Genomic DNA, 12,397 nt, shown 5'->3' with positions numbered 1-12,397 from the left:
TCTCTCTCTCTCTCTCTCTCTCTCTCTCTCTCTCAATAATAGATAAATGCAGTGATTTAAACTATGAAAGCCATCTTATGATGTGTATATACAATTATTTAATTATCTTATAAGGAAAGGGCGTTAATAATGTTCATGTAACTTGTGCCCAATCCTTTTGCATTTTTTTGGCAATAAAATATGTTTAAACTAAATCTTAAAAGAAAGCGTCGAAATTTGAGAAGTATCCATTCTTAGGAATACTGAAAATCATCAGTCATCAAACAAAATAGAATTCACGTAAAGCAAGTATACGTAATCGTGTCAATGTTTCTGATTCCTTATCTAATAATTCAGTTGGATTGCAGGTTTTGAAGCACAGGTAATGGCGTTAGATGAAATACAAGAGTAATCCCGCTTGGATGTTGATGTATTAATCAATAAACTCATATCTCCACAAGAAAATTTGTCCAATTAAAAAAATCAATGCCCAAAGGTTAATGCTCTTTATTCCGTAGGCGTTCAAGCTTAAGCCTGTCGTAGGTTGTAAATACAAAAACCTAAGTATGTACATCTGTATACAAACAAACGGAGAGTGATCCAGGACGCAGTATTTACATACTTATATGAAACAGTACTGAATTATCCTTTTTGGAAATGCCACATATATATAAATATACATGTTTTATTTAATGTTAAGCATTATTTAATACTTGACAACTGAAATAAAATATTTTTGACATAAATTATGAAAATGGACATTGAAGTAAGATTTCTTCGAATTTGGCTAAGTACAACATGTATACATTCTGTTATGTCTCGAAAAGTTTTCGTCTGTCTTTCTCTGTGTCAAGATTACTCAATGATAGTATAATACTCCATGGATAGGTTTTGTACACTGAATAAAAGCGAAGGTTATCTTCTTAATGTTGATATGTAGCAGCACGTGCTACTTCACTTGTTTACATTATTAAAAATATTTTTCATTATTCCAAATGTACAATTTTCCGTCCATTGTTAGATTCAGTTATGTGCTCTAGACAGACTTTTAAGACAAAATACACTAATATGTTTCCTGTATTTTTTTCTTCAATCCAAGTAGCTTCTTACAAATGTTTGTGTAAACCTTTTCTAATCTGGAGCTTTGTGATAACCCCAATATCACAAGCGTGTCCTCAAACACTGGTGACATAAGTATCAAATACAGAACGTTGTGCCTTTTTATAAAAACAATGACTTTTTTAACTTACTATTTGCTGCAAATATACGCCTTCCTACGTTGATATTAACAACTTGATTTTGTTGTTTTATCAATTTTGCCTTTATGAGAGCCACGTGTGTAGGAACAGCCAATTTTCGTCGGATTGATGTCAACCCCCTTTTGCGATAAAAAAATATTTTAAATCTTTTTAACATTAATTTAATTTCCAAACTTGTGTTTCTCTCAAACTATTCACAAAATCTTCTAGCATACAAGCGTGTTTATATTCAGTGTTATGTTTCAGTAGTTTGTGCTCTAGTTCTTCAAATCATTCAGATGAAGACTACATTGTGTATAAAACTACTATCTATATTACAAACGTGCCTCTCATTTTCATCCATAGCACATGATTATTGTCCGTTCTTATGGTATTGACATACGTAACATATTTGTTTCTAATCATATCTGCCATACCTTAAGATTTGATATTTTACTAAGGATGCTCTATGTGTTTAGAGTTCATATAGTGTGTACCATGATGAGCCTGTGTCAAATCTTATTATGATTCGAATACACCAACATACCTTGTCCCCGGGCTTAAACGACCTTAGCTGTTGATATGACGTTAACATGTACAACCAACCAACTGTTAAACTAATAAAATTATGACGCTCTCCTCTTTAAAATAAGTTTGATGGGACGGAGATTTGATGCACAATGCACATAATGCATTCCTGTGCACTGGAGCATGTTAACATGTTTTCATACACGGATACAAATCCCGTTAACTGCACATGAGCTTGTGTATTTCAACTTTATATATAAGATATGTACAATGCCGAAGTGTAGGTATAATAAAATGACGTGTAGTGTGTTCTCAATAAAATCTATTCGATATGATGACTAAGTATGCTATGATATGTAAATTCGACAAGTATTTTCGCGAAAAATAAAAAAGTAAATAATATTAAATCAGCAAAATATGTGCGTTAATGACCCATAATGTACTTACATTTTAGTTCAACTTAAGTCGATTGATGACAACATTAACTCGAGTGAGCTTGAAGTGATGTGGTGTTTCCCAGGTGAGGTTTGTCATGGGAATACAATTATTATTGCTATTGTGACACTTTTTTGTCATCCGTTAAGGTAACGAAACAGAAAACGATTGAACGTTGAGAATGCTACAAACGATACATGAGCTACCCAGTAGGCAGCACTGGATTGTGTTGCCTGGAGACTTTAAGGTTTGTATTTCAGAATGTTACATAGGTTTTCCAGCAAATCGATAAGTAACCGTAGTTGATCTCAAGCACACGTTAAGATCTCAAGCACACGTTAGGGTGCTTGAGATATACGCCACCAATGAATGGCGAACATAAATGTGCTTTAAATTTCGTTGCAGATTTTCGGATCATATTTGTAAACATTGTTTAGTGTAGCTTTATCATGATATTTCAAAGCGAAGTAGAAAAACGACAGGTTAAACAATAACTTCCTTACATATTGTGTAGCACGCACGAACCGGGGCGGAGGAGGGGGGATACCAGGAAGATACAGTTACTGTACCCAGTATAACCCCGTAATTCTTAAAGGTATGGTGTATAAAAGGGAGACAACTTCGGAACTTCCTTAACTGAGGGCATCAGTATAGTCTTACCATACCTAACTGTGACATCATCGCCTGTAAGTATTTTTACTGCAAATCTTTTGTCTATAAAATCACATTGTTTTATCCAATATATTATATATCTATTACAATTCAAGTAATGTTAAACGAATAAAAGCTGGACAACTACGCCGTTACCTGAATTATTTTTCTTGTCGGTATTTATTACNAGTTACTGTACCCAGTATAACCCCGTTATTCTTAAAGGTATGGTGTATAAAAGGGAGACAACTTCGGAAGTTCTTGAACTAATCCACTTCTGGATCATCTAGGATTCAATTTCATCTACATGTTTCAAAATATCATTCAATCATATCTGTTTTCTTGAGTTCAGTCTTTGACTTAACTGAGGGCATCAGTATAGTCTTACCATACCTAACTGTGACGTCATCGTCTGTAAGTATTTTTACTGCAAATCTGTTTGTCTATAAAATCACATTGTTTTATCCAATATATTATATATGTATTACAATTCAAGTAATGTTAAACGAATAAAAGCTGGCCAACTACGCCGTTACCTGAATTATTTTTCTTGTCGGTATTTATTACTTGTGTGTAACATATAGACATATAAAGCCATATACGTCTCTGGTAATGGTGCTCATACGTTTGACTTCATCCTGACACTAAGTCCTTACATATAGGTACGTGTACATAGATGGACGTTTTAGCTACTGATTACAGTGTGTGAAGGTCAGACTTTTATCCTTCACTGACCAACGGTCAATTGTATCACACCCTATCGCATGTAACATAAGTGTTGCTGTAATAAGTACAGGGGGATTACTATTGTTAGGGTGTCGACGGTAACTAACCGCTATCGCTCTAACAGGTAGGCGATACAAAATTATATATATGTATATGTTAACACTGCAGACGCCATCTGCTGATAATATATATATAGCTTCTGATTCGACTGCATAATTAATGTTGATTTGTATACACTGTACACCTGTTACAGTGAAACTGGTGTGTATCACGTTAAACAGCTGTTATCCATCAGATATACTGATCAAATTCACTTTTATCTTTATTGTAATATTTATACCAGGCCCAAGTCTGTTCACAATCTGATTATGTACGGCAATTAAAAAAAATCGTCTGGCATAATTTCATAAGATTATACAACTTCAAAACCCAAATTGCGTATTTGTCGGTTCGACATAAGAATTGTGTACACACGCGGTAAGCTACCTTAAGCGTTCCCCACTGTGACACTCCACTTTGACCTTGCAGGTGACAGGCTACATGTAATGCCTGTGGCCTAAGCTACCCATATCGCCACACAATGAGACCTGGTAGTTACACCATAGTACGGAGAGAATGCGTGATCGTGTACAACATGGACTGGGCATCAGACAGATAAGGCGTGCTGCAGGTATTGTACATATCATACACGGACAGTTGTACTGTATTAGTCACTGATTGAACTGTTTTGTGACTGTTACACTACTTCCGCATCCGTGGTTTCTGGTCATACGCGAGTAGACCATCAGCTAACGTTACGTGAGAGTTGAGTCAGTTACAAATATGACGTTCACCGACAGGTCAGTAAATGCGAATCAACTGCTATTTGTGTTGATTAGACAGTATATATTTTACATTCATTGCACAATCGTTGTTTGTCTACAGTAGTGTATGTCCATTGTTTACATAAGGGACGTAACTCTCATATAAATTAAACATTTTTCGGCTTTTTTTTCATCAAGCTATATACGAGATTGCCAAACAAAATCGATGCAATTTAACATTCATTGAACCATTGCCGAACTGACCCAAAAAAGAAAACATGTCGCTGTATTAAACCACACGTGAGCGATGGTAAAACAAATTGTCATTTTTACTGATATATGCTTCATACCAAACTAATTGATTGTCTTTCGAATTCAAAATAATATATAATGCCATAGGAGCTTATATTGCTTGTTTACCACTATTCGTAGTGAGAACTTAACAATGCCCAGTCCAGTACGAAGGAGGAAAGGAAATGGCGAACAATAACGATTATTTAATCATTAGGAATACTAAACTTACATAGGCGAAATATTCCTCTTTGTCTTTTTATAAGTGTACAGTGTCATATTTACAAGTATATGGAAGCGGCCGACATTAACTCATCCACCCCTGAAATTTCATAATAAACTATTCCAACCTTTGAATTTGAAGAGCTTAAATGTGTCTTCAAGGGTGAATGAGTTAAGGTGTATACTTATGTACTGTAAAGAATGTCGGACAGAATACCCCTTTGTGTGTTTTTATAGACAATATTTTGTTAATGCATATTCCTTTTTTCACGTAGGGCTAAACATGTATCATGCAAGGTTTGATTTTATTCATATTGCCATTAACGTCAAACATCTGAACATCAATATTTCCTACATCCTCAAGGGACAGCTTAACCGTTTTGATGACTATCTATTACCTATGGCAAGCCAAGTTGTCATTTATTATTGGAGCCATGTTGATCCAGTACTTAACAAAATTATATAAGATAATATCTTATATATTATATAAGATATTTTATTTAAAGTTTATGAGATATCTTATATCTTTTATGAGATATCTTATATACTTTATAAGATATCTTTTAAAGATATAAGATATCTCATAAACATTTCTTTATAAGATATCTTATTTATTATATAAGATATCTTATATAATATATAGGATATCTTATATCTTTTATAAGATATCTCAATTATTTTATTTATAAGATATCTTATTAAGAAAGTTAATTGAGATATCTTATAAAGAACGAGACTCTCGCCAGACGGACAAAGAAGAAATGTTTGAAAATGACTGCTCCCGTTGTAAGGTCACATCCGTTTTCGTTGGCGATAATTTGGTTAAGTACTGGATCAACATTGCTCCATGAATAAATGACAACTTGGCTTGCCATAATTATATGTAGTTTCAATTTGATCCCATTGTCACAGGCAGCCATTTTCGATCAAATCCTCTCGGACATCCTCGGTTATCGATAGGTTCCGATCGCTGTAGGAGAGGGTTTATTATCTCAAATTCAAATCTCGTTCATTATAAGAATTCTTAAAACCGAATTATATAAGATATCTCATTTAATTTTGTTTATAAGATATCTTATATAATATATACAATATCTTATAAAAGAATAAGATTTCTTATATAATAAGATATCTCATTTAATTATTTTATAAGACATTTTATATCTTTTATGAGATATCTCATCTTATAAAGCAAAGTATATAAGATATCTTGTTAAGTATATAAGATATCTCATTTATTATATAAGATATCTCACAAAGTATATAAGAGATCTCATTTATTATATAAGATATCTCACAAAGTATATACGATATCCTATATAATTTGGTTAAGTACTGGATCAACATTGCTCCATGAATAAATGACAACTTGGCTTGCCATAATTATCGGTGGTATTTAGCCACAGGCAAACAAATTAACAAATCAACCTGCGCCAGCACCGAGGTAAATTATTCAATTGCATGTTGAAAATTCGTTCAAATTTATTCAAATCATATTTAATTCAAAGATACTTTTGGTACGTCAACTGTATATTCTATAACTGGGTATTCTAACTCGTTCCATGTATAGACGACTCGATCATGTCGACCCGGTGTTAAAATTGCTCCCTCCTCCCTAGCCCGAGTTTCCTCAAGCCCTGACACCAGACTTGGACATTTTGACAGATAGATGTCTGGGTTACCAGCTACTGTCAAAATGTCTAAGTCTAGTGTTAGGGCTAGAGGAAACTCGGGCTACCTCCTCTCTGGTCCTTAAAATGGAATCCTCTAATTTTCAATTAATCATTACAGATTGACGTGATGAGGTTGTATGTGATGACTGGTACTCGGGAGAGGATATAACTGTAGCCATACCCTTGCACCCGACAACCGAACTACGAAAAATGGCTGACGACCGAGAGCCGCTGTTAGCCTCAAGTAGTGAATGTGGTGGTTATGGATCAACTACCGACGGTGTCAAGGGTCTGGATTTGGAGGAACAAAGTGATGTCCCAGGAGACAAAAATAAGATGGACCTCAAAAGTCTCGTCGTCCTGCCTATCATATTCCTCTACATGTTTTCGTTCATCACAGCCTTCGCGAATGTGAGCCAGTACGGGTACTATTCTATAGGCAAGTCTATGTACCCAAATCAGTCCAACTGGGATAACGTGTCATCAAACCAGTGCGAGGCCAACCAATCCCAGCTATACAAAGAACAAACTCGCGTGCAGGAAGCCACTTCACTGTTCAACATCTACCTCTCTCTGGCTGGGGGAATCCCCGCCATCTTTGCCAATCTCATATTCGGTACCTTCAGTGACAAATTTGGTAGAAAGTTCTTGTTTATTCTTCCCGCCATTGGCTCATTTCTCCGATGTGTCATTGTTTTAATCGTTATGTATTTAGAGGCAGATGTTTACTTCCTTTTGATTGCGTTCTTCATAGAAGGTACGCTTGGATACTTCTTAGGAATAGCGCAGGCTGGCTATGCATACATGGCGGACATTACCGCCGCGAATGACAAGCGATCGTTTGCCATTACCCTTGTCGAGGTCAGCCTCGGTCTTGGTTCTTTCCTGGGGTTCCTGGTATCAGGGTATCTCATCAAGTCTATTGGCTTCACGTGGACTACGGTGTTTTCCGCCGGACTCTTAGTCGTATGTCTTATCATGATTATGTTGCTTTTACCCGAAAGTGTCACATCGGCGCAGATAACAGAGAGGCGGAAATGTTCAGATGTTATAAAATATGTTGGAAATGCCCTCGCATTTTATTTCAAACGATCTTCTGACAGAGAAAGGTGGAAATATGTTGTTTGTATATCTGTGTTCTTCTTGACCACGTTAACACTGCTAGGACGACCGTCGGTAGAAACTCTCCTACAACTTGGGTCTCCATTTTGTTGGGACCCTGTGGAGATTGGATATTACGGAACAGTTCGCAGTGGAGTCCAGCAGGTCATCTGCCTGCTGCTTGTCAAGTTGCTACAGTATTGTATGAGGGACGAGGCAATCGCTATTGTTGGGGCACTCTCTTCAACAGCGTCGCTCGTAATGGAGGGGTTTGTCACCACGGAAACCAGTTTCTACATAGGTTGGTATATTTTTATCGTGTATTTTGTCAGATTCTACTTTTTTTTCAATCTTGCTTTTCAAATGATGATTATTTGTATTCAGTGTCGTGTTTTGTATAACTTTTCTAACAATTCAAATGATGCAACATAAAAAGTCATTACTTTTATAAATATCATTAAACTTTTTAAATTTTTCATTAACTTTACATCACTTCATATTTTTTCAATTCCTGTGTTATCGACGATAAGCTTAACCCGAACCCATTGATCATATTGTTATAATCAGTGATATTATAATTAGTGTATGCAACTTACCGCCAATTGTATTATTTTACAGGCCCTAGTTGTTAATTAGCTGAATCTAAAAGTAGAAATTCAAGCTTTTACATATTTTGTATTTTCAGTCTTCGCTCTAGAGTAAATTGAAGGAAGTACACGATATTCAAATTAGCATGACAGCCCCTCACCTCCACTGTTTTCTTTACATCCTGATATTTCACCAGTGTAACAGTTTGTACTAACGTTGGTTACTTCCCCTTGTAGTACCTGTGGTTGGTGCAGGAGGTGTATTGACCATGCCCATGGTCCGAGCCATTATGTCCAAAATGACACCAGCTGACAAACAAGGTAAGCAGCAACATACGAACAGGGTTTAACAGAGGACATATCTGCGAAACGTTGGAACTGGATTTAACTGGGGTCAGAAGTATGAACAAAAATCAAATTTCCGAGTAACGTGATAAGTTTCATAGTTTGGTAAGGTATTCATTAGAAATTGTAGGCATATTTCGTGGATAAGTTGACGATGGTGTGTTGACCATAGATGTGATACAGATCTATGAAATATTTTAAGGCATAAATGAGATGGACAAGACCGACTTGTTTTACTATGTCAGATGTCAATTCGACAGATGCAACTTACACAAACACTTAGAGACAATGCCTATATCAAACATTATCAAGAACAGATTTAACAATTTCAGGTTAATGCTGAATTAACTTCCGCGTGGAAAATTAGCACATGACGAGAGACATACAGATAGGCAGTGTGCACACTCGACAATTGCCATCTGGTCCCATGGTCCCCTGCTGGTCGTGGTAGAGACAAAAACTATGTATATCCACTGTATGTATCTATAAGGTGGTGTATGCAGGTCCGTCCCCAGCAGAATTTGGGCGTTTCTTCTCCGTCTTTTGCATAGGGAACATTTAAGAAATCATATTTGATCCGCTGCCTTCATTGAAACAGTTTGGACCTTTTCTCGCCTACCTACTCTTTCTTTCCGACAAACTCTCCGTAGACATAGTATTAAACTTGTGCAGCTATATCGATCTCTGTAGACATAGTATTAAACTTGTGCAGCTATATCGATCTCTGTAGACATAGTATTAAACTTGTGCAGCTATATCTTTGTAGACATAGTATTAAACTTGTGCAGCAATATCTCTGTAGACATACTATTAAACCAGCAATATCTCTGTAGAAATAGTATTAAACTTGTGCAGCTGTATCTCTGTAGACATAGTATCAAACTTGTGCAGCAATATCTCTGTAGACATAGTATTAAACTTGTGCAGCTATATCGATCTCTGTAGACATAGTATTAAACTTGTGCAGCTATATCCCTGTAGACAGTATTAAACTTGTGCAGCAATATCTCTATACTCATAGTATTAAACTTGTGCAGCAATATCTCTATACACATAGTATTAAACTTGTGCAGCAATATTTCTATACACATAGTATTAAACTTGTGCGGCAATATCTATGTAGACATACTATTAAACCAGCAATATCTCCGTAGACATAGTATTAACTTGTGCAGCAATATCTCTGTAGACATAATATTAAAATTGTGCAGCTATATCTCCGTAGACATAATATTAAAATTGTGCAGCTATATTTCATTTCAAATATATTTTATTGATTAAACAAAAGGATTGAGCAACAGGCTTTGCCTATTTAAGCTCTCTCCATGGCTTCCAGCATACTTTTGATATTTGAAGACATTGAATACAATATTTACATACATACATTTTATTTCAACTCCCTCTTACCTCATTAATATTTTCATGTTTCTACAGAAAAAAAAAAGAAAAAAAAATCCTTGGAAAAAAAATACAAACTTTGCGATATCAATATTTAATATAGTTGTAAAATTTGTGTCAAGAAGAATTAAATATACCGTTATAAATATACACAGTATTCAAATCGAATTAAATATATGGATATACGTCTTGACCTTGAGCAACTAACATTTGCTACGGCAACATGAAATAAAGCAAAACTGATACATGCATGTATGCTGATAAAGAAATGTACCAGGACTTATTTGAAGTAGACATGTCTTGAGATGAGTTGGAAAATCAAATAGAAAATTAACTTAAAGAAAACAGAAAAAAAGAAAAAAGAAAAAAAAAAATAAAAAATAATAATAATAATAATATGAAAACACAAAAAGAAGACATAAATAATTATATAAGAACACAAAATAATCTCAATTACTCACTCATACACTCTAACACCACATTTGTATCGACAGGCATTGGTTTGTTGGTTTATTTAATGTAGTTTATATTTGTTTTAAATGAATGTGCAGTTGGGCATCAGATATACCACAGAGCAGGGCGTTACCATAATCCAACCGAGAGGTAACAAGTGAATGCCCCAAAATCTTGCATGCATCTGCAGTTAGAAACTGCCGAATACAGCCGATGTTCCTGATCTGGTAGTAACAGGATTTGGCAATAGCGTTCACTTCTTTCTCCATGTTCAGAGAACTGTCAAAGTATACCCCTAGGTTTTTAACAGCTGGAACAGTCTCACTAGTTCTGGCACCAACCTTGAGCTGGAGAGCCATTGTTTGCTGACACTTTGGGGAAAAGACGATTAGTTCCGTCTTTTCCTGATTAAGTTTTATCATATGTTAATGTTCCAGACAGAAGAACAGACAAAAAATGAACATTGAACATGTTTTTAATAATGCTTTAGGTACCATGTTTGCGGGGGCCGCCGCTTTCGAGACGATCGGAACTATGGTGAGCTCGGTTATTGCAAACGCCATTTACAATGCCACGGTCACCATACTGCAAGGAATGGTCTTCTTCGTGATGGCGACGTTTTCCTTTGTATCCTGTCTATTGTTGATGTAAGTATATAATATGCCCGTAGTGTTAGTTACTATCTGTTTACTGTTTAAAATACTACTTCTGTATGGGTTGGAATTTATTTCAACTTAATTTTGCATGAAGTATTCCTTGGAAAGACAGTTAACAGGAATATAATTACATATATATATTTATAAATTAGAAATTCAAACATTTCGAATTCGAAGGTACAACATGCATAATACAATTTTTTAGTGGTTCGAATTAGATTATATTTCCTTGGTATCTTTAAGAAGGATGCCAGGTCGTAGTACCCGGCGTACAACAAATTCCTTGCTTATACTAACCAAACTGATACGAATACTCTTCTGGTGGCCCTGAACAGCTTGTTTTTTTCGTGTTTGTTCCGAATCGGAAATGGCTGTCCTGGTCTCTGATTGGCCGTATCACCTTTAAGTTCTTATAGATTCCAAGCCATCTTGTGGTTTTTGATAAAACGTTTTTCAAAAACAATTCTTTCATGGCACTGACTAAGTAGGCTTTTTTTATTTGGGGGAGAGGGGTTGAACGAATATTCTTGATAGCAATTCTGTCTTCTGACTGACCGAGATATTTTCAAGTATTTCTTTTTCAAAGGATTCACAAAGGTCAATGTTCAAAAACACAGTTAAAGAGTTTCGCTTATTGCCCCGCAAAAAGACTGTGATTTGAATTGGCTCAGCAGATAAACCCATAATTGTTCCAAAGTTCTTAATTCGTTAGAAATATTTACAACCTCTCTCTGTTCAAATATCAAAGATAAGCGAGTTATACATGCCCTATGGGCCTCCTTTTGTAAAGCAAGTTTATATATATATACATATAGAAAAATCTTCTTTTGTTATTTCAGGCTTTTGCTGATCATTCCTCAATGTGGCGTCAAAAAGACACGTTCTGTTCAGCATGATATATTGACTGTGTAACAGTGTGATGGTGGGTTACCTATGGTTGTAATGGTGGGTTACCTATGATGGAAATGGTGGGTTACCTGTGATTTTAATGGTGGGTTACCTGTGATTTTAATGGTTGGTTACCTATGGTTGTAATGGTGGGTTACCTATGATTGTAATGGTTGGTTACCTATGATTGTAACGGTGGGTTACCTATGATTGTAATGGTGGGTTACCTATGATTGTAATGGTGGGTTATCTATGATTGTAATGATGGGTTACCTATTAATATAATGGTGAGTTACCTATGAGTATAATGGTTGGCTACCGGTAGTTGTGATTGTGGGCTACCTGTGATTGTAATGATGGGTTAACTTACCTATCATTGTAATGGTGTATTACCTATCATTGTAATGATGGATAACCTGTGGT

General features: G+C 35.5%; 1 protein-coding gene across 2 annotated transcripts; it reads left to right on the top strand.

Annotated features, from left to right (window-relative positions):
- Positions 1-4,040: 4,040 nt before the first annotated feature.
- On the top strand, positions 4,041-12,397 carry LOC110454926 (solute carrier family 46 member 3-like). Of its 2 annotated transcripts, none has more exons than XM_021504741.1 (5): positions 4,041-4,227; positions 6,665-7,948; positions 8,472-8,555; positions 10,921-11,077; positions 11,926-12,397. In XM_021504741.1, exons 2-5 carry the CDS (start codon positions 6,757-6,759, stop codon positions 11,996-11,998), a joined length of 1,506 nt encoding a protein of 501 aa, XP_021360416.1. In that variant the 5' UTR covers positions 4,041-4,227; positions 6,665-6,756; the 3' UTR covers positions 11,999-12,397. The 2 variants fall into 2 exon arrangements, with proteins under 2 accessions (XP_021360416.1, XP_021360417.1); XM_021504742.1 differs by lacking the exon at positions 4,041-4,227 and adding an exon at positions 4,272-4,396.

Source organism: Mizuhopecten yessoensis, unplaced genomic scaffold (assembly GCF_002113885.1).
Source record: "Mizuhopecten yessoensis strain PY_sf001 unplaced genomic scaffold, ASM211388v2 scaffold8111, whole genome shotgun sequence".
Taxonomy (NCBI): domain Eukaryota; kingdom Metazoa; phylum Mollusca; class Bivalvia; order Pectinida; family Pectinidae; genus Mizuhopecten; species Mizuhopecten yessoensis.
Note: the sequence above shows the minus strand (reverse complement) of the source record. Positions and strands in the feature narration are given on the sequence as shown.

What these genes read in the sequence shown, in the direction of transcription:
- LOC110454926 (XM_021504741.1), top strand. Translation starts at nt 6,757, where the DNA reads ATGGCTGACGACCGAGAGCCGCTGTTAGCCTCAAGTAGTGAATGTGGT. An exon ending in GGAAACCAGTTTCTACATAG is followed by an intron (nt 7,949 to 8,471) that starts GTTGGTATATTT and finishes TTCCCCTTGTAG; the next exon opens with TACCTGTGGTTGGTGCAGGA. An exon ending in GACACCAGCTGACAAACAAG is followed by an intron (nt 8,556 to 10,920) that starts GTAAGCAGCAAC and finishes ATAATGCTTTAG; the next exon opens with GTACCATGTTTGCGGGGGCC.